This window comes from Lepisosteus platostomus, chromosome 12 (genome assembly GCF_059453375.1).
Source record: "Lepisosteus platostomus isolate fLepPlt1 chromosome 12, fLepPlt1.hap1, whole genome shotgun sequence".
Lineage (NCBI taxonomy): Eukaryota > Metazoa > Chordata > Actinopteri > Semionotiformes > Lepisosteidae > Lepisosteus > Lepisosteus platostomus.
The window spans coordinates 5,524,723-5,547,492 of NC_142622.1; the positions used below are offsets into that span (position 1 = coordinate 5,524,723).

At 40.3% G+C, this 22,770-nt stretch overlaps 2 protein-coding genes across 13 annotated transcripts in view; one reads left to right on the forward strand and one right to left on the reverse strand.

Annotated features, from left to right (window-relative positions):
- Nucleotides 1-9,895, reverse strand: part of akap9 (A-kinase anchoring protein 9) — an 82,544-nt gene extending 72,649 nt beyond the window's left edge. For all 6 annotated transcript variants that reach the window (XM_088600554.1, XM_088600556.1, XM_088600553.1 and 3 more), the window contains exon 1: nucleotides 9,753-9,895. In XM_088600554.1, the coding sequence (XP_088456680.1) occupies nucleotides 9,753-9,800 (48 nt within the window). In that variant the 5' untranslated portion in view covers nucleotides 9,801-9,895. The remainder of the gene's footprint in view (nucleotides 1-9,752) is intronic.
- Nucleotides 9,896-9,976: 81 nt separating this feature from the next.
- Nucleotides 9,977-20,357, forward strand: mterf1 (mitochondrial transcription termination factor 1). Of its 7 annotated transcripts, none has more exons than XM_088600578.1 (3): nucleotides 10,041-10,112; nucleotides 17,419-17,624; nucleotides 18,897-20,357. In XM_088600578.1, exon 3 carries the CDS (start codon nucleotides 18,912-18,914, stop codon nucleotides 20,070-20,072), a length of 1,161 nt encoding a protein of 386 aa, XP_088456704.1. In that variant the 5' UTR covers nucleotides 10,041-10,112; nucleotides 17,419-17,624; nucleotides 18,897-18,911; the 3' UTR covers nucleotides 20,073-20,357. The 7 variants fall into 7 exon arrangements, with proteins under 7 accessions (XP_088456706.1, XP_088456704.1, XP_088456705.1 ...); XM_088600577.1 differs by lacking the exon at nucleotides 10,041-10,112 and adding an exon at nucleotides 16,036-16,176; XM_088600576.1 differs by lacking the exon at nucleotides 10,041-10,112 and adding an exon at nucleotides 16,184-16,654.
- The last annotated feature ends 2,413 nt before the right edge of the window (nucleotides 20,358-22,770 follow it).

Here is a 22,770-nt window from a genome sequence, read left to right on the forward strand (position 1 = left end):
AACCATTAAAAAGGGTGTTATTTTCTTGTCGGTTTAACAACATAAATGTCACCAAAGCTAACAGGTGTGACAGTCAACAAAAGACACAGCAATACCAAATTTAACTCATAAAAGCTATGAATCGCATCAATAAAATTTCAAAACGTTTTCATGGTTAAACAGAGACTTAGGGGTTCACCAAAAAATGTATTTTGGCAGTATCTGATGGGTTAAATACGATAAGGCTACACACCAGGCAGTCAAAACACTGAGCTATCTCGGGATAAAATTCCATTTGGGGATATTTATGCCTAAGATACAGAAACAATTTTGTATTTTCAGGACATACTGTATGTTTTTCCAGTTAAGGTATTAACTGTCTGAATTGTATTGGATTTACAATAGCTATTAACTTTTTCCAGTGGTGAGAGTGGTTTGTCAGAACTGGAAAAGGTGTAGTACTGATGGATTTCAATGTCTCCGCAAGCTACCAACAGCTCTTGAACTGGGACAAGGGTTAAACTGATCCAATTAAGTCCTTACTACACCAACTTATCCATATTTCCATAGCCTTCAGCTGTTGATGATTTAAAGAGACATGGAAAACTACATTCCAGACCTATCCAGAGTTCAGATATCCTGTCCATACCAGTCCAGAGTTGGGAAACACTGGGATATCCAGCCTTATATCAGGATGTAGTAGGAGTTTGCCACTCAAATTTCAGACTGTTCCATAAAATTGTTTCTAATAAGGTAGTGCAAAATTTCATCCCAATCCGATGTGTATAGCGACATTTTCAAAAACGTCTGGTCGATTTAACACAGAATGACCCAACATTTACTTCTGAGGATTGTTTAGTACCAGCACTAGCAGTGTTTGTCAACACTTTGAAAAAAAATGATAGGCAAAGCCAACTTTACATTCCCAGGACCAAGTGTTAACTTCACAGCTGCTCAAGCGATCAGCGAGAAAGCAACTGTTGGCGTTTCAGCAAAAACAAAGATCACTGCCAGCTCGGATATGCGGTATCTGCTATAGTGAAATGTATGTGTACCAAAATAATTCTCTGGCAGTGGAATATCAGCAATAAGGAATGGAAATCTGTCCCGAAGGCGTCTAGTTTTAGGTCACTAAGAGAAGAGCACAAGTCTTATGAGTCTTTAAAACATATTTTCAAGTCTTCAACTTACCAGCCAGTGAAGCACAAAGAAATGTATTAATTCTCCTTGGACCTCACAGTGTTTGATTTGAAAACTTTCTAGGTTATATACTGTACATTACCTAAAACATATTCTCTTTGAGGGTTTCGTTACTTTCTCATGTTCTGATGCAAACTGTTAGACTTATTTTTTCTGTGCTCAGAAAATATGATATTTAAATGGATGTAAGGAAAAAATGAGAAAAAAATTATACTGTATTCTGAAAAGATGAGCTCAGAAATAGGCTTATGCCAAAATAAATTTTACAAGGTGAGTAAACCAGAATTTTTCCAAATCCTTTTACAGCACCATTACAGACCTGAACATCTTAAAGCAATACCATCGATACCAGTACCTAAGAATTATACACTGATTCACATATAGGCATATCTTTTTTTAATACATTTCTTATGTGTTTCCATGCCTGATAAAACAGTGTTAGTTAAATGAAGAAACACAATAAACGTACAGTATCTGATTCAAATGTCTTAAAAATGAATTGGACTTCTTTCTAAGTGATTATATACCCACAGTACATACGATACTGTACAAATCTATATCATTTCCCTGACTATTGTAATTGATTTATCTAATTAAATATAATATTATTTTTGACTCAGTTTCTCAAAATAACTTTTCTCCTTTAAAAAATAAAAAAGAGAGAAAAACAAAATGTTCTCACATGTAGTACGCATTTATCTTATTCCCACAGCACTTTGACAAAGATTTACAACACGGTTTAGTCCTGTTTCAACTACTGTATAGACTGTACATTATACAGCAAAACCTTACCCCTTTCAAAAATATTTATTGTACTTATCAATACCACCAATGCCATTTATAACTTAAAAAATTAAGTGTTTTTTTTTTCATTATATAAACCCTAGTAACTGTCTGAAAACAAGAACACAGCCAGAGAAACAAGAGGAGGGTCTCTGGCCCATCCAGCTAATTTGATTCCTAGTTGCTAATTGATCTGAGTGTCTCATTCAGCCTTTCCCAAGGAGAAGCCAAGGTACCTGCTTCAACAACATGGTTGGAAGGCTGATTCCAGACTCCCACAACTCTTTGTGTAAAAATGTGCCGCCTTAAAGAAAACATTTACATGTTTTGGATATTACAAAATTCAATTTCCAATCATAATATTCTATAAAATAACACTATTTAAGTAATGAATTAATGAATTACCTCTTCTGAACAGTTGATGTCGAAGCATCTGTACTTCTAGTTGCATTGAGCTCAGCTTGTATTTCAGGGGCAGTTAGTTGCCGGTTTCGCAGACCTGTGACACTGATGAACGTATTCTCTAATTCTGAGGTCACCTTTAGCCTACCTGACCTTCTTCGGTCCTTATGAGTGCCAATTTCTTCATATCATTTGATAGTCTTGGCCACAGCAGATACTGACACTTGCAAAGTTCTAGCAATTTGTCTTAAAGATTGACCTTCATTATAAAGTAATTATAGACTGTCCTTTTTCCTTGCTTGCTGAGTAATTTTTGCCATGTTCCTTCAGGAATTACAAACTTTTGCCCATGCTCCCTATTTTTACAGTCATTGTGGACCCTCACCTGTTTATCAACAATAAGTTAACTGTGAGAACATCTAACAAAGATAATTTTAAACTTCTTTTAGTGTTCTAACACCATGTTATACACATTTCTGACTTTTAACTAACCTGGGCTTCAGACTGAAATCTGCTTGCTTTGGGTGTTCATTTTATTGAAAATGAATAATTAAAATTTTCAATGCAGTTCATTTAAGATTATAGGTACACATATCACGTAATTAAATAATTAAGTGTTTATAGAGTTTTAAGCACAGATAATCATGAATAACCTGGTTTCAAGCAGGTGCACTCAAACGTTTGACTGGTAATGTACATAGTACAAGTAGTTATGGCGAGGACAAGCTGCAGAAGGGATTAATCATCTTTTAAAAAAAACTAGATGATTTACTTTTAATAAACACCTTAAACAGCTGTCACTGAGGTCGTGGCATTTCTTGAACGGTCTCAAAATGTATTCTTGATTTTAAAAAGAGACATGAAAAGACCTCCACATTGCAGGCCTTAAAAAAAGTTTCAGTTTCAGTTTTTAATATCCTGCAGGATACAAGATACAAGTCCACCGATCCATCCATTTTCAAACCGCTTTATGCAATCCAGGGTGGCAGGAGAGCTCGAACCGATATTGGTAAGCAACAGGCGCAAGGCAGGATACACCTTGGACAGGACGCCAGTATATCACAGGGCACACACAGACACAAACACACACACAGCTTGACTTTGGACTGTGGGAGGAAACTGGAGCCCCCAGTGGAAAATGGGGAGAATATACAAACTCCACACACACAGCCCTCCAGGAACTGAACAAAGGCTGGGAGTGCTGGGAGGCAGCAGTGGTCCCCAATGCATCACCGTGCTGCCCCACTGACAAAGACACCCCAGGGAATTCCTTCCGGATTAAATGTGAAGAAGTCACCAAGCATGTGTATTTTAGGACTGGAAAAAGGAAATTAGATTCTTTATACAAAGATTTGTGCATGTCAATGCACAAAAGGGCCTGGGATCCTTCAAGGCTGGATAAGATTCTCAGATCAACAAGTTACTTGCAACAAAATATGCAAAATGGGTTTAATGGCTTCTCACTTAAAATACCTCACTTTTCTGTTTTCACCATACATGGTCTAGATATTGGTTAATGGAAATTATCTCCTTTCACACTTTAAACAGATACAAATACATGTTCTTCACGACTAAACAACTTACAAAACAGATTGCTGCCCAAACATAAAAGTAAAGATTTACATTACAAAAAATACACTTGTTCCCCAAAAAATAGCCATACAGAGAAGGAGACATTAAATTTGAAACAGAATGAACACACTGCAGTGAATAACTTAGCAAAGGAGTTAAAATGTACAGCACAAGGGCCTACATTATTCATAAAACAATCATAAGTAGGGGCTATAAAAACAAATATCTGACGCTTTAGAAAGAAAATGCATGGATGACATTGTATAATCCTGAAATCGTAAGTTTCCTGAATGTCCAAAGTAACTTCTGCCAACAGTGCAACGTTAGGACTCTTTAAACTACATGGAACAAACTACCTCACAAAATCTGGCAAGGCTTCCCAAACTGTACCGCAAGACCAAGGGCTGTTTGTGGGGAAAGATGAATGACCTCACAGTCAGTGATAAAAGTAATTCCAAGGGAAAACAGTAAACTGATTCACTCAGGGTCAGCCTTTAACAGTAGGATCAAGCGTGGGTTCAGTTAAGACAATGGATGCTACAACAGCAACTGTTCCTTAAAATAAGCAAATATATATGGAATCACATTGTTATGTCTGAGAGCATACCACCAAGCACCCTATGATTATGAATGATTACATGAATCAATAAAATAAGGAGTATAAATCACAAGTGGAAAAGGCCAGATTACACTGTTTATTATTTCTTAATGGTCTGGGCATTTATTTAAAAGACTAAGGTACTCAAGTGGCAATTTTTAAAATAGTTCATGATCTCAGTCTTCGTGGTTTTTTGAAGGTGGTCAGTGTATCATCTCCAACAACATGGCTGAGTAGCTTGTTCCATACTCCCACAACCACTAAGGCTGTGTTGAAGGTGACAACCCTCGTGACATTCTGTACTTCTTCAATACAAATTCATTACGTATTTGCCTTTGTAATTCAAGCGAACCCTTAAAATGCCCATTACATGGTTCATACAACTTCTCAACAGACCAACAGAATGCCATTATCATGCTCTGAGAGAAATGTGAGATTTACTGGATGGTGCTGGAAAACATGATGCCACTGTTTCTTTTGACTATTATTGAGTCTTTACGCACCGTTATATATTGTTTTATCAACCACTACATTCGTTTATGGTCTTTTCCTGAAATCCACTGCATTTGTGTGACTTTTTGTAAGGTTGTGCTCACCAAGGAGCAACATTTTATTTCCAAATCTAAAGCTGACCGGCTGTGCAGGCAGCTCCCTTTAGACAGTCTGCAACAAACCCAGAATGCACAGCGGCTACTTACAGAATACATACGCAATAGGTGATTCAGCATCTCACCACAGAGGAACACTCTCTTTCTGAAGATATCAAAAACAAAAGACGCCCACGTTTATCCTATGGATATTCACAATTTGGTAGATGTACAGGGCCTCTCCCCACCGAAAAGGTCTTCATCTGCATTGTTAATGCATGTAGCCACACAGACTTTGTCTCTGATAACAATAATTTACAATATCAGTACTGCTTAGCAAGCAGACAAGACCTAAAACCTAGTGACACACACAGGAAAAACACCCATTTGCCTGCAGAATGACTGAATTAATAATCACTGATTAAAGGCAAAGTACAATATTCAATATTCAGTTATAAAAAACCTTGGGCGATGTATTTTTACATCATGCAAATCTAAACCACTATGCATTACACTGCATCTGGAATTGTAAAGATCTGAAGGTTTTTTCTGTGAGGTTGGGCTTAACAGCTTGCAAAATTGCCTATATTTGTCAGTAAACAGCATGATACAAAAATAACACACTGATGAGTATGTAATCATAGCAGCCTGTTTTCCAAATCATTGTAACAATTTATTGGCGCTTTTACAGTATAAGAAATTCAAATAAGTATAAAGACATTGCTGTGCCATAGTTCTGAAAACTAAGCAAGGAAAATGTGGAGAAATTTTATTTTAGGCAATATATCTTTCACGTAGTTAAAGATATGAACACTGAAATTAAAAATAAATACATATTTTAATGTTACCATTTTAACAACAACATTCCATGGGAAATGAAACCTAATAACTTATTTCTTAGTTTTTACTGAATTGCAAGCTCTCTGATCTTTTCCTGCTCTACTGCATTTATTTTTGTATACACAACAGAATATATTTCAGTTTCTTCAGCATGTCTTCTCTTCTTAGCACACAAGAGCAAGGCTTCATGGAAAACCCAGGACATCCTGGTTGAAAGAATCTGCTTCTGCCTGTAAAGCACTGAGCAGTGAATACAGTACGTGCCTTAATCTCACAAGGAAGGGAGTGGCATAAAATCTCATGTATTGAATAATACACCCAGTCATGCACTAACATCGCTGTGTTCCACGTGCTCGGTTCATTGACTAAATAACACTCTAAACTCTCTGCAAAAGCATGCAGCTTTAATTCGATCTGCTTAGTTACAGCAGGCCCAAAACATTTCATAAAGCAGTTAATTAACTTTAGGGTCACTCTAATTCTTGGCCTACAGTGGCGTTCAACTTATTCAAATCCAGTCATTGCACCTTAGGTGACTCACACCTGAGTTTTAATGGAGCCTACAGTATGTGCACACACCACATACTGTACATTGTTCTTTTTAAGAGACACCAAACATTTAGGAGATGATGTCGGTAGTCAAGCACACTTCAGGCTCAGACCTGCGGATCGAGCTCACAACTCCGAGAGTGGAATGAATCTGTTCCCTGCCTTGAACACTCAATACCCTTGTTCTCCCAAATAGACATGGGATGGCCCACTTCGCACTGCAACATACAGGGATCTCTTGTGTTCAAGCTTACTGTATATATCAGTTAGGCCTGCCTGAAGGTTTTGGGAAACTGGAAAAACCATTCAGGACTTTATAATCATAATAATAATTGCTTACACTTATATAGCTCTTTTCTGGACACTCCACTCAAAGCGCTTTACAGGTAATGGGGATCCCCCTCCGCCACCACCAGTGTGCAGCCCCACCTGGATGATGTGACGGCAGCCATAGTGCACCAGAACGCTCACCACACATCAGCTATCAGTGGGGAGGAGAGCAGAGTAATGGAGCTAATTCATAGCTGGGGATTATTAGGGGGCCATGATTGGGAAGGGCCAATGGGAAATTTGGCCAGGACACAGGGGTTACACCCCTACCCTTTTCAAGAAACACCCTGGGATTTTTAATGACCAAAGAGAGTCAGGACCTCGGTTTTACGTCTCATCTGAAGGACAGCGCCTGTTAACAGTATAGTGTCCCCTGTCACTATACTGGGGCATAAGGACCCACATGGACCGCAGGGTGAGCGCCCCCTGCTGGCTCCACTAACACCTCTTCCAGCAGCAACCTTAGTTTTTCCCAGGAGGTCTCCCATCCAGGTACTGACCAGGCTCACACTGCTGAGCTTCAGTGGGGCTGCCAGTTTTAAGTTGCAGAGTGATATGGCTGCTTCGAAACAAAAATACAACAGACTCGCCTTTTATGCTAAATATTTTTACCCGAATTCGTATTTACGTGGTGGGAGATGAAAAAAATGAATGGAAAATCAAATAATGCAGGGAATTTAGCAAATTCACATCTGGTGTGGCATGTGTGGTGTGGCCAAGTAGTTACTGAGGCTCCAGCAAATCGAGATTTTGAACAAGTTTAGGGGTGGGACGATGGTGACCTGTTTGGGGCGTAAGTATGGCAAGAATGAAGCTTCAATTCGTGCAATGAGAGGCAGAAGACTTTTTGTCCGCTATGTTCCCTGCATTTAAATATCAAATTTTATTTGATCTATTTTGTATACTGTACAGTAATGTATTGGCTGTATTACTGTTTTCATAATACCTTAAACTACATACATACACATACAAATACACCTGCAATTGGTTGCAGGGAGGGGAACAGTGGGGTCTTAGGGAGATGCTCTAGTTATACATGATTTTGGGTATACAGTAGGCACTATGTCAGGAAGCCAAAATGTCATTTACTGTATATAATCACTTCCTGAATATCAAAGTACTACCCAAAAAGGCTTTTGGTTTTAATAATAAACCCAAATTATCAGCAATGTCTTTTGTCTTGAACAGAACATGTTTCCAAAAGATACCCAAAATCATCAAGCCTAATATAAAAGCTGCTTGCATAGCACTAAAGTATTAACAACCCTATGCGTTAGCTGGGAACTAACAGCATATAGTAAAATCACCAATAAAGTCCAGTGACACTCTGGACACATTAACACTGTAAACCTAGCAGAAGGATGTTCCCCTGCTGATGCACAGCTGTTTCACTGCGGGGCAGAGCTCAGCATAAGTGGAAGGTTGTGGGTTCAAACTCCTGAAGAGACACTGCTGTTGGACCCCTGACCAAGACACTTGTTCCAGTAAAATAACCAGCCTTACAAATGGGCAGAAATATCAATCACTTCAGATTAAAGTGTCTGCCGGATAAATAAAAATCAGATTTTCCTAGCACTAGTCAGCGACTCACTTACACAACATCGGGAGAAGCAAATTGGTTTTCACAAGGATTTAGGCTCTCGGACACAACATATATCAGATGATTTCACACTGAATTTCATCTTACAAGGTGAACAGAGTGCATCCGGGTGAGGCTTTTAATAAATTAGTGAAAATGTTAGTCTCCTACTACTGATAAGAACCTTTACTACAAAGGAAATAAATTCAGGGGGAGGACCTAAAACCTACTGTATTCTCATCTGTCAGACAAAATTGTAAAGGAGACAACAATTATGAGTTTGCAAAGGCCATGCCCACAGAAACTAAAAGTGATCCCATTGAAGAGATAATATGACCAGAATGAACCTACGTAACACTTGCACTCTTCTGCCCTGCTCATACTGTATTTTTAGGTGCCACAGGATAAGGGTCTGGTCTATTTTTAAACTGCTGTATCTTTGTCATCACCCTCACACACACATATGAACTTGGGCAGAAACATTTCACCGTTGCATGAAACCCCGGCCTTTTCAAGAGCACTGTTAATAAAATGGGCCGATACTGTATATTCTCACCTGTGCAGACTTCTGATTTCTGGAACGTTTTGCTTATTTCATTTAATAACAAGATTTCAGCTACAGTGTGTTTCAGGTGCAGCAACTTGTATTACAAACTACTGTACATATAAAAATAAAATGAACAGTAACATCAACAGTGCGGATATACATTATTACACTATTTTATCATTGATAGGTCAACGTAATTATTTATAGAAAAATATAAATGAGCGTTAAAAAAAACAGTGAAAACCTAAGCACTTTGTCTTAATTATAATGTGCTAACTCAGTGAATCCTGCTGATTGAAGAAATGCCATTCTGATGTAGAGCCATTCAGTGCCGTATCTTACAGCGATGACAAGTTCAACGATGTGAAGGCATGCTTCTCACAAATCTTGTTCAGCAGGAATCTCGGGATTGTCTTTTTTTTTTTAAACCGATCCAAGACAGTCCAGTCATGTCATGATCAGTCCGACACACAATCCGCGTTTTCCCCGACAGCAAGCGTACGTGAAACTTACACGCCACTTTTCAAAGCTTCACTACAACAAAGACAACCAAGGCAAAAGTGAAGCTGTCAGTCGGAGTTGCAGTGTTAAGGACAACAGCTGACAGATACACTGCAGCAATACGGGGCCTGAGCTGTAGCTACAGTAGATCAATGAAATAGTTACTAAATTACTGCCGGTTACACTGCGCAGTGTTACAACTGAAAACAACTAGCCGGCCTAACGACACGAAATCATTTCTGAGCACACTGTCCTGACAATAGCGCATTCCCTCAGATGTCATACCTTCGCTTTGCCGGCCTCCAGCTTCTTCTGTCTCTCTTCGTCTTCCATTACGGTCGTTCCTGGGCCCAGGGAGAGGAGATTAAGGCTTCACACAAAGTGTCAGTTAAAAGGGTCAGAGCCGGTCTAACGAACTGACCACGTACTGGCATGTAAGGCTTCTTCTGCAGCTCCTAGCAAATACACTGTGCAAAAAACGTGTAGAGGACTCTCCGTTACTGGCTCGCCTCGGCCGCCATATTCAATACCACGTAAACACAGGGACCGCTGGTGATGACGTTCCTGAAGGTGCCTGCTTGCGATTCACGCCTCCAGGAAAAAAAAAAATAACTCGAGGAGGGGTTTAGTTTAAGGTGGCAGCAGGTAAGGAATTTGCGTTTTGTAAAAAGATGAAAATTAAAAGTTGAGATCATTCACTTGGGCAGGCTTCCGAGTCGGTTAAACTTTGGTATCACTTCTAATATATATAAATTTGCTCTAAATATGGTCTAATCAATATTTCTGTGAACGACAGCTCTTTATTATTCTTTGTTTGATTTGGTGGTTATTTACTGTAAATAAAGTTAAATACGAAATGAAGTATTTTCAGTAACAACATTTAATTATTTTTCCTATTATGCAAATGTGTTATATGATTTATTGGGAGTAAAGATGTAATGCAATACAATAATGTGCTGTACAATGAAATGCAGTATTCTTGTATGGTGATGTTGGGCAATGTTGCAATATTATAACTTCAATGAACCGATGGAATTCATAAAAAAACCATAATTCTTGGAAGCACATTTTAAATGAATAGACACCTGTGGCTGGCAAGCAGACTGCTGATGGATCAAATTACTGTCTCGATAAGGCCCTCAACTCCGTTAAAACGTCTAATTGTATTAGTATTGCAACCTCAGTTTTCAATAATAATACTGTATTTTTTATATCTTGTGCGATTCTAATGTAGCCAAACATTTAGTATCATACCCTCCAAGCAATCACCAAGCAATATGGACAAAAAAGCTAAGACAATAAAATGCAAAGCTAAACACCTGATGCGACCTTTGTTTAAATGCACTGGGGGGACATTTCACAATTCCTGAGGTTTATACGATAAATAGACTACGTACCTGCAGGAGAAGGTGGCCTCTGTCTCCGGACCACTGGGGTTGTACAGCTGATAGTCTGGCTGATCTTTAATTCCACCCATCTTCGCTTGGACATTTTTAGGTGTCTGTAGCAAGATGCGTCTCTCTTCTTTCTGAGGCTCTGCGGCTGTGAGGCTACAGCTCTGGGACTCCAGACCATCAGAAAGTTTAGGGCATTAATAATTGACGTGACAGGAGTACTGTGTCAGCCACCGTAACTTAAGCACATACTGTAGGTCTGAGGCCATAATGAACTTATAAGAGGAACACGTCTAATTGACATAAACATTGCTCCACAGTACCAAGTGTGTCTTTTTTTTAAATGAAGCCACAATGGAAAAGTACTTGTATCACAATGTAAAATTTAGTACACAAATTGTGGCAAACTCAGTTTCAGTTTTGTAGGAGGATTATTCTTGCTAATCGAGGATTTTTGGTCATGCCCTGTATTTGTAGTACATGCGTTTTAAGGTGCTTTAGTGATAAGTATACATGCTTAAGGAATTTATTCAATAAGAGGAAAAGTAATATGATCCTGAAACATAGTCGATGCTGCATTCAATTAGATTTAACGCTTTGGAAAAATATTGCGCTTAAATATTTTGATCTGAACCTGTAAATCCCCTGAAAAGAAGACAAAGGACTAATGGCTCCTTATATACAAGAACAAGCTGAATGAACAAAAGTTCTGCCGCAGACCTGATGCAGAGAAGAGGGCTCTAACTGCACTGACTGTTCTGTCTGAGAAGCAATGAATGTCAGGTCCCACTGTCCCCAGTCACACTTCATCTCAGAGAATGGCCTTTGAGCACTGTATGAGAAAGCAAACTGTTTTAAATACAATACATGAGAAAGGAATGGCTGTATCAGGTTCCCAGCTCACTGCTGTTTAGCATCCTTCCAGTCTGATGTTGAATCTGTAAGTGATATTGATCTACATCCGGTAGCAGCTGCTTCAGAAGACACAGCTCTCTGAACAGAAATAAAAAAAACAGTTGTTTAATCTGTTTATTAGTCAAGATGAAAAAGCACCTTGGGCTAGAATTTCTGTCAATCTCTCAAGTTACTGAGAGATTTTCAATGAGAAAAGTTCTGTAGCAGTCATTCAGTTGAAACTTTTGGTAAAGGAGTTTCTCAGCCATGCTGGGATTTGGGATTTGGGCTACTGTACCCCTGCTGGAACCTGACGTACTTCTTCGAGTGATCAAGGAATGGATGATCTTCTCAATCTCACCTTTTTCATGAAAATTGCTCATCTGAAAATCTCTCTGGAAGCCGATCAGACATTCCTACTAAACACAGCAGAAGAAAAGGCAATATAACATATCGTGAACTTTGAACTTGAACTTGAACTTTATTTCCATATGTAACCGGTACTGGTACAATGGAATTCTTACTTACAGAAAGTCTCTCGATTGTAAAACAAAACAAAGTGCAAACAGTGCATCAAGACAATGTACAAACAAACAATAGACAATGTGCAAGTAAACATGTAGACAGTTTGAATGTAAACAATACAGACGTGTAAACAATGACTGGAGATGTGCAATAGATAAGAAATCATAAAGAGGTAGATGGTGATGGTGTAGGTGTGGTCCGAGGGGGATGGCTAAATGTGTTCGCCAGTCTCACTGCTTGTGGATAGAAGCTATTGAAGAATCTAGTGGTAAGTGTCCGTATGCTCTTATATCTCTTGCCTGAGGGCAGTGGGGTGAAGAGCTCATGCCCGGGGTGGTGACTGTCCTCTGTGATGGCCAGAATTCTACCACGGCAGCGGTCCTCATAGAGCTGTTTAATCTCGGTGAGACCGCAGCCGATGATCTTCTGGGCCATATTGACCATTCTCTGCAGTGCCTTTCTTTCTCGCGAAGAGGTGTTGCCATACCACACGGTGATCCCGTTGGTGAGGATGCTCTCGATAGTGCATCGGTAGAAGTTCACCAACACATGTATTGGCATCCCCCATCGCTTGAGGCACCTCAAGAAATAAAGGCGCTGCTGAGCCTTCTTCACGATAGAGTCAGTGTTCACAGTCCAGGTTAGATCTTTAGAGATGTGAATTCCCAAAAACCTAAAGCTGGTGACTGTTTCCACTTCCGTTCCATCAATACTGAGTGGGGTGTGAGTGTATGGCCTGTGTCTCCGAAAGTCCACTATTAGCTCTTTCGTTTTCTTTTATGTTCAAGTCCAGGTTATTGCTATGACACCACCTAAGCAGCTGTACAACTTCATCCCTGTAAGTGGACTCGTCATCATCACTGATCAGTCCTATTATAGTGGTGTCATCTGAAAACTTAATGATGCGGTTGTTGCTGTGTCTTGCTCTGCAGTCGTGAGTTAATAGGGAGTACAACCTTGGACTCAGACAGCAGCCTCAGCTCTCACAGAGCTGAGCTCTCACAGAGTAAAAAATGTTCTGCGTAGTTACTGTATTATGCTTTTTAAAAACTATAATCTTCTTTGATAGGGCCATTTAATTTCAACGGGCTTTGTCAAAAGTAGCTAAGACTATTCTTCAAAAAGGAAGATTTTTTTCTAATGGAATCTGTATTAAAAAACAGACAGTGGAAGACACCTTACAGTATACAACACTCTGCCATAAGGACAGGAGATTCAAATATTAGATCACAGATACTATTAATACTGCTTGTGTACCTTTAGGAGATACAATAAATGCAAAGACATTTTTACTTATGAACCTTAAACTGTGCCTAATTCTGGATAGTGTCTTCTTTTTTTTTTACTGTAAATGAGTTACAAAGCCAAACAGTAGCGGTTTTGTAACTGAAGTCCTCTGTAATGTTTGTTAGGGAAACATCTGAATAATTGATTTCATAGATTGGAAAGTTTTCCCTTTCCGAAAAATATTGATTTCAAAACAGGTAAAAAATCCAAACAATAAAACCTCTCTTTTTTTCCCTTGCTTCCATGCATGAATAAGCCCATCGCAAGATTATCTGCTGGGGGGATATTGGTAGGAATGGTCATCACAAAGGGCACGTTGAGACTGTACAAGTGCAAAAAGCATGATTAGCCTTCTTTCCTGCAGAGACATGTCTGGAATTTGTAGCGACAGACTGAAAAATGACACTCAGATTTTAGTTATAAATAAACTGAGGCTGTATCAAATGCAACAAATGATACACAAAGGAGGAAGAGTGGAATGCTGGTAAACATTGGGTCTTGGGGCAACTGAGTGGGTTTTCTCAGGTCACGAAAGACATGCCAACCAGGTTAATTGGATTCTCTAAACTGCCCCTTGTATGCGAGTGTGCCCTGTGATAGACTGGCATCCCATCCAGGAAGTGGGCCTGCCCTGTGTCCTGAGCCTGCCAGCTGAGGCTCAGGATCACAACGGATCAAGTGGCCACTGCAAATGAATCAATAAGCAAAGCAGTAATTAAGAGAAGCAGCCAATATAAAATGGGTATTATTGGCATAGTCTAATCTTAAATGCAGGGACAGCTAATAGAATTCAAGAGTGACAGCTGGATGTCATGATGATACCAGAGAAGGAGAATAAATAAACAGCAGAGGGCTGTTAGTGCCGAAACATGAGAGTGTCTAACATTCACAGTTGTATCCATGCATTTGATGGTGTCAAAAAATAAATGGAATCTATTCAGGTGAATAATAAATACATTCCAAAATTACAATATGACTGATCTGTAAAGTAAATAATACCCTGCCATTGAAAATACTAAAGTAAATTATACCTTTCTTAATCAACTACCTCTCTGTAATGAATAATGAATTTTATAATGAATATAAAATAACAGAACAAAATGATTTGGTTGTATAGCACAGTCTTGTCTTAAAATGTGGATAGAATGTTGTCAACAGATTTCCTGTTGTCATCAGGTTGTAGGTCCTGGAGATGAAGAAATGGGGGTTTAGACAGGTGTCTTAATTAATAATAATAATTAATATTAATAATTGCTTATACTTATATAGCGGTTTTCTGGACACTCCACTCAAAGCACTTTACAGGTAATGGGGTCTCCCCTCCACCACCACCAATGTGCAGCATCCACCAAAGTCTTAACTGGTTATGCCTTTCAGGAGGCTCCCCTCTTTGGCCTGACAGGGGTGCAGTGAGCAAGGAGCTTCATTTCAGACAGCATAGGCCGCAAGGCAAGATCACACCTTGGATGAAGTCTGATAGACCCCTGAGCCAGTATCTAGCTCGTGAATGTGACATGGTGAAGTGACTGTGGTTAATACTGTTCCTGAGATTTTTCTAAATGGGTTAGTCTTATTTTCCTTGGTTTGTTGTGGAACTGTACTATAGCTTGATATGACAGTAATCCATACACTCTAATGAAGATTTGCAGGCAGACATGTCACCTCTCTGTGCCACCAAAAACAGGTTGTGTCATTTGACTCTGTGTGACGGTGCTGTGGCATTTAATTAATTGTTCTGGAGGTACATAACAACCAGTGTTTGCTTAGTCTTTAAAAATGCCATTCTGTGCGAAGAAAGATGTCTGTGAACAATGAGGACTGTATGTCTTAGCTCTGCCCTGCAGTGACGTTTGGGGTGACAGCGAAGGGTTCTGTTCCTTCTGGCCCTGGGGAAACCAGACAGCAGCGAGTTAAATGGAGCCCACCTTCCAACATGACAATAGCAGCTACATTACCAGTGTTGTTTATGGTTTAGGGGAGGTCTGTGGCCGAGCAATCCTTAGTCACCTTCGACAGAAGACCTGTACTACAATAACAGTAATTAAACTTAAATTACTGCTGTCCGTAGAGAAAGAACAATGAAAAATGTGTGCAAGTGAGGCATTGGAAATATTTAAAAGTACACTTCTACTGGGCAGCATTTCGATGGCATACTGACAGAAACATTTCCTTTTTTGCGCTGCTACAAATCTCCCCCTATTATGAGACCAATTTTCCTTCTCCTCGTGTTACGGAACAAAAAAACGTTTTTCGATCTTTGAAAAACATGGTGTGGGGACATGTACTCCGTCTCTTCTAAGTTTATTTTCTAAATGTAATTGCAACACTTCATGTGTGCTAGAATACGTGACTCTATATTTATATGAAGGATAATATGATTAAAGCAATTATTAACATGCGCCATTTCTGCCCCGTGTCTGGGCGACCAGTTGATGCCATCTAGTGGTCACAGGTCATTCCGACTCCGTAGCGGAAATGCGATCCCTTCAGGACTGCAGAGGGCGCCAGCAAATGCGTTCAATCAGAAATAACTCAAGAGCCGCTGTTGCAGGACACTTCTCTTGCCGTGCTAGTTCTATTACAAACAGCGGAAATGACCTGTGAAAAGGGTAAGGGAAGAGATTAAAGGCTAGAATGGTGTGCTTTTCAATGAAAGCAAGTGTTTTGTTGCGTAGCAACAGAATTGAAATGTGTAACTCAGTATAACCTCGCATACCAGTTAGCCTTGCTTGGGACAATAGTAATTATCGAGTTATTTTGCTGTTTGTGGGTTAATATATTAATTAAAAACAAAGGACCTGGTGAAAAAAGAGATGTACTGTACACTAGTGGCAGTGCAAGCTGCGGCAGTACTTTACCCAAAAGGCTTGTGTTAGTGACGTGTTGCATATATGAATTGGCACGTTTTCCAGTATATTTTATTTGCATTTGATTTTACACTTCCTAGAATAAACGGTTCAGTGTTATAAGATAATTGAATATGAAACACGAGAAATTGGGAGACTGCAGCGCGAATCAGCTTCCGTATGAGGCGATGAAAGTCTCTGATGTCACGGCCATTGGTATCATCAATTATACGCTTTGCTGGTGTTTCCTGTTCACAATTACTACCTTTAAAAGTACTGTCCTTACATATTCTTTAGGTGTTTGGATCGTAGGTCTGCTTTACGCGAAATCCCATTGCTCACGACCTTAACCTTTGTTCCAGAGTGCTGGATTCTCATTCTCAATTATAACATGTTGTTTATATTAAACTTCTAACGATTTTCAGGCATGAAAACACATCTGTTACTGCTAATAATGTTTTTTTGGGGGGTATTTAAACATCAGATGAGCCGATCGTTCCAAGATCAATTTTCATGACAACAAGAAATGACCTTTATTTGTTAAATTAAGGTTACATTTAGAGCATCTGAATTACATTCAGATAATTAAGATTACAGATAGATAATGTTTTTGTCATTTGTAAAAATAACTAATGTAATATTTTTTGTAATATCAGCTTTAGTTTTATTTTTCTGTATTTGGAAAATGTTTTTAAATGCTCTTCCACGTAGCTGCTACTTGTGACCTCTGACCTCTGGCTTTTTCTTAAGACATCCGGGTAGACGTTGAGGCTTTTCGATACTGGTATCAGTTGCCCTTGCTAACTTTTCTGTTAAAAAACTATAAAGGTTCCTTCAGCCTGTCAGCGGAAGTTGTCTGTATTTTACCCCAGGAATTTTGAGAGGATGAGAAAAGTGTTTTTTTCAATTTGTTCAGATCTTATATGCCCAATGAAAGTTTTATTTTTTTTAACCAAAATGTTGCCCCTGCTGTTGGTCGCAGGTTATTCTCTAATATGGAGTTAGTCTGCTGCTGGTTTACCTGTCATCACCCATCATCTCTGCAGAAAATGCATACCCGAGCTCAGTGTGAATCCAGGACAGGAGGGATTGTGGGGGGATTGTCTAATTCCTCAGTACACCATTGGCCAGGGCAGCTCTAGCTGGGAAATACAAGCCTTGCTGTCTGCTGGTGCACACACCTGGTTCAGCAATGACTCCAAGGCCCAGTGGTAAAGTATAGATACTACCTGCAGGCTAAGAAGGAATAGTACAGCACCCTGGTTTAGCTGATAACACATATGGTACCTACTGTGTAAGATACAGATTTGTGTGCAGGCGAGCTAGTATGTGCTTTGTCATGTTTTTTTCGCGTAATATACAGGAGTTTGATCACACTCTAGGAAAAATATCGACTCATTTATTTGTAATTAGTAAGTTATTGTACCTTGCGCAAGGGTACGACAGCCATGCTTATCCCCAGAACTGAACCTGCAACCTTCCATCTATAAATCTAATCCTAGCCAGAGCTTTACACTGCTGCCTCTGAGTGCCAGGTAATAAGGGCAGTTTATTTTTAATCACCAGCAAAATCCCAAAACGGGCTGATGGAATTATTCTATCCCTGTGAACATTCATACTTCTATTTTTTAGGATACATAGTATTGTGCAATTAGTGCATTAGTGACCTAATGTGACACATAGTGTAATTAAAAATGGAGGCTTGTGTATTGAATTTCTACATCTTATTGTCACAACGGTTAGCCCATATTCTCAAAAATGTGTTTATATATAATACCTGTGTTTGTTTCTATCTAGGCACTGTGATAAAACATGGCAGTGATTCACTTGCTCTGAGCTTGAATATATAGAATGGGAACTATATAGAGATTTAGGGCAGTGAATCAGGGAGGCTGAAGTCTTTTGTTGTGCTTCTCAAGATTTCCATTAGACCTCCCCGAATATGGTAGGCAAATCGGTTGGTTAAATATTTAAGCAGAGCAAACAAGGTTTCCATCAAGGTAAACAGTAAATTCAAGCTGCAGGGATGTGCTAATGTGCCTCACAATGAACAGTTCTTCAGTCCCAGCCAGGGCTGTTTCAGAGCGTGTGAGGGGAAAGATTGTTTAGTGTGTTGTGTGTGTCTCGGGTACAGCACTTCACACACTAGTTTACAAGTAATGTATTAAGACCTCTAACTTCTGCCCTTTCATATTCTAAAACTCACCTACATATTTCCTAGTCTGTGATTAAGATATTTGAACGGTGCCTGCAACCCTTGTTTAAGAAGGGCTTTATTCTTCTAAGCATTAACATTATTGCATTATAATTATGAATTTGCATAATCCAAAAAAGCAACATCAGTGAAAGTTAAATAAAATCTGCATTAAAATCCCCAGCTTTGTTACAGAGCAGTTGTAAGTCCATTTGAATGTTTTATTGTTATAAATAAATAGCAACGAACCATGCAGAACACTAACTTTCCTTTCCATTCCCCCCTCCAGGCTCCTGAATATTGCATGACGCCTTTGATTTGTGAGATGGTGCTGTCCAGCATCACAGGCATGCTGCACTGCACTGCGGGGCGAGCTGTGCTGGGTCTCTGTTTCTCTCGTCAGCTGGCACCATGGCTTTCCTCGCTGCGCAGTTCAACATCTAAGGTCGTCCAGGTCAGCCCAGGCAAGGAGAACGAGGTGCTAGTGGAGAACTTGACCGTTCTAGGCGTGGACATTAAAATGGCGAGGAGACGGCAACCAGGCGTCCTTCGGAAAGTGATCACTAACGAGCAGGGCCTTGCCCGCTTTCTGCAGGCCAAAGGGGCGAGCAGGGAGGTGGTGGCCAGCATCATCTCGCGCTACCCCCGCGCTATCACTCGCTCCCACCAGCACCTGGAAGAGCGCTGGAGGCTCTGGAGGAACGTCTTCAAGAGGGACGACGAGATCGTGAAGATCCTGGAGCGCTCGCCCGAGTCCTTCTTCCGCTCCAGCGACAACGCCAACCTGGAGAAGAACATCGCCTTCCTGTGGTCCCTGGGCTTGACCTCCAAGGACCTCCACCGGCTCCTCACCACCGCCCCCCGCACCTTCTCCAACAGCGCCGAGCTCAACCGGCAGATGGTGGAGCTGCTGCAGGACATCTGCGTCAGCCTGGGCGGCACCGACCCGGAGCAGTTCATCAAGCGGATCATCTCCCGGAACGTGTACATCCTGATCCGCAGCACCAAGCGGGTCAAGGCCAACGTCGAGTTCCTGCGGGGCGCTCTGAGGCTGAGCGACGCGGAGCTGCTGCATCTGCTCCAGGGCCACGGCGCAGACATCCTGGACCTCTCTAGCGAGTACATCAAGAGGAACTTCCGCAGCGCCGAGCAGAAGCTGAGATCGCTCGGATGCTGCCAGGAGGGGGTCAAGAACTTCATCATCTTGTACCCTCCAGCCCTGTACATCTCTCCTGAGAACCTGAAGAACAAAATAGACTGCCTCCTGGAGGGAGGGGTGGATATTGAGCAGATACTGGAAAAGCCACGGGTGTTGGATTTCAGTGCTGAGACGGTGAGGAGCCGGCTCAGGGTACTGGAGAAGGCTGGGTACGACTTTAAAAAGCGGGGGATAGCCATTTTAGACTCCAGCCGAAAGCGCTTTGAAGCAAAGTTAGAGAAGTTATCGGAGCAGCCTGAAGAGTGAAAAGGATTGAAATCAGCCACTGCCTACTCACCTGTGTAGTCCCACATTAGGTTTTGCATTCTTTTCATTAACATCTTTTGACAGAGGGATGGTTTTGGACATTTATCTTTCCTGCATTTAATATTGAACAACCGAAAGACATAATCCAGATAAAAAATAATAAATATCTATTTTGAACAATCTGTGTATTGATTTAGCCTGCATGAAAAATGTGTGCTCCTTTTGCAGGGAAAATCAATAGCTTCACTGCAATAGCTTGTAAAATAAAGTGATTGCAGAACGGAATTGGTCATTTCCTGTTAAAGAAAAAAATCACCTGTTTGTCAGAGCGGTTCTATCATCTCACATAGGTGCAAAAAAACTTTTACTTTAGTCTGTCAAACCAGCTATAGTAGTTGAACATGTTGTGTATGAAGCCATCAGGGATGTATTTTTGCATTTTATACAAAATGGCAGCCTATCACTGTACACACAGAGAACCCTGTTAGTACAGTTTTCTGTTTACACAGTTATGAGCAAGGGTGACATCTGTAACCACCAGACATATGAACCACTACCTACTGTATATATAACAATGACATAGAGGACAGAAGCTAGTTGTTACTGATAAAACACTAATATAAGCACATGTTTAGTCACCCAGGATAACTGATAAATGGGATTAAGTGCCTAAGAATCATTCCTGATGTCTGCTTTTATCAAAGCTACAGCAATGCCCTTTTCTATATGGTATTTGTTTTTCACCAGTCTCTGACTAAGTGTGAACTATCCACTTTTGGAAAAATCAAAAAGTAAAGATGTAAAGAAAAAGTTTTTGCCAAGTAATGACATCCAAGATGGTGGAGAAGCGTGCTGGCTGTGATGTCGATGCACCTTCTTCGTAAAACCGGTGAGGGAACTACACCTGTGTTTAATAGAAATTAATTCAAAGCCTTTTATGAAGGATAACCGTTGCTGAAATGTGAGATTTTAACAATTGTAATTATCTAAAGTCTTGAAGTCTTATCCGCTGATATTTAAATCATGTTGTTTGGAAAAACACTAATTCTAATTCACTGGGATGTGGAAACAGAGGCTTTGTTTTTGTTGATTACGAGCACATAAGAAATATTATGAATTAAACTGCACAGTGCTGTTGTGACCAGCAGGTGGCACTATGAAATAGGTAAACGGAGTTGAAAGTTATTACAGCAATTTAACTTCATCCCCCTCAGTGTCTTGTGCCCATAGCATCTGCTCTGGCTACATTTTTTGTGATGCCAGTCACATAACAGACAATTTAAAATGTAAACAGGCAAGTGTGATAGTTCTTTCATTTCTCCCTGTAACAACATGTCATCTTTTCCCACATGGCAGGGGAGGGACATGGATACAGAATATTCAAGATCTTCACAGTGTCAAAGGCAAATGCTCTGTCAAGGTGTCTTTGAAGACCAAACCGTCGACATGCTCTGTTGCGCTGTGTCTCGGAGATCTACCAGTGCAATCATGAGGAGATCAAGAGCAAATCACAGGACCAAGCAGCAGGATTAATGAAAGTCTTGCATTACCTCATTATCCTGCTTCTCAGGCATGTGTCTCTTTGTAAACGTTGAAACATCTGGAGTAGCATTTACTTATCCAGTAGATAGGAAATCTATCTTTTTTATATCTGCTTTCGCAAAAACTTAAGTTCAACTTAAGTTTTACAGACGTGTGACTTGGGTGTTATTTTTTTTGGCAGGAATTGACAGGGATTCTTTTGTCAGTCCTTAACAATGAAACTATGGTACATGTAGATTTCCAGTGAGCATGCCAAAAGGAATGGGGCATCACAGCCCCGTGACATCCATCCATCCATCCATCCATTTTCTAAGCGCTTTATCCCATCCAGGGTCATGGGAGAGCTATAGCCTATCCTGGCAAGCGACAGGCAGAAGACAGGATCCACCCTGGTTGGGATGCCAGTTCTTCACAGGGCACACACAGATACACAGACACACACAGCTGGTCTTTGGACTGGGGGAGGAAACTGGAGCACCGGGTGGAATATGGGGTGAATATTCAAACTCCACACACACAGCCCTCCAGGGCCAGTTCTCCCAGAAGCCAGTTAACCTACCAGTATGTCTTAGGACTATGGCAGGAAACTCACCAGAACATGGGGAGAGTACAGAAACTCCACACTGCCATGTTCTGGCCTTGTATCAGGCATTTCCTTCACACTCAAAACCACAGGCCTTGTCATAATTTAATAAAATGTGTATTCTAGTCCCTGTTTATTGCAAAGTTTGTTTCTTTTAATGTATAACTTTTTAATTTAATTTACTGTTAATTGCCCATCCAGACATGAAAGGTTGCACATAAAACATTTATGATTCCTGCTGGGAAAGAGATGGAGGAAACAAAAATAACTCTTTTCTGTTTTTTTTTTTTTTTTTAGTCGCGAAATGCTTTGTGGTATTTATAGGGTGCTAAATTTGTATTTAACAACGTGGCACACGTAGAAATCCTGGAACGCTGGAGTCTGCAACCTTCCTGCTTGATAAATTAAAGTTGGATTACTTTGACCACGGATAGAGCTGGCTTTTGTTTTGGTACTGTAGGTGCTGGGGTTGCACAAGGTGAGCTGTCAGGGTTCACAAAATACCGTGTGACCTCTTTCCAGGAACTGGAATCGCATGACCCATGCATCTCATCTGTGTTGGTTCTCACAGGA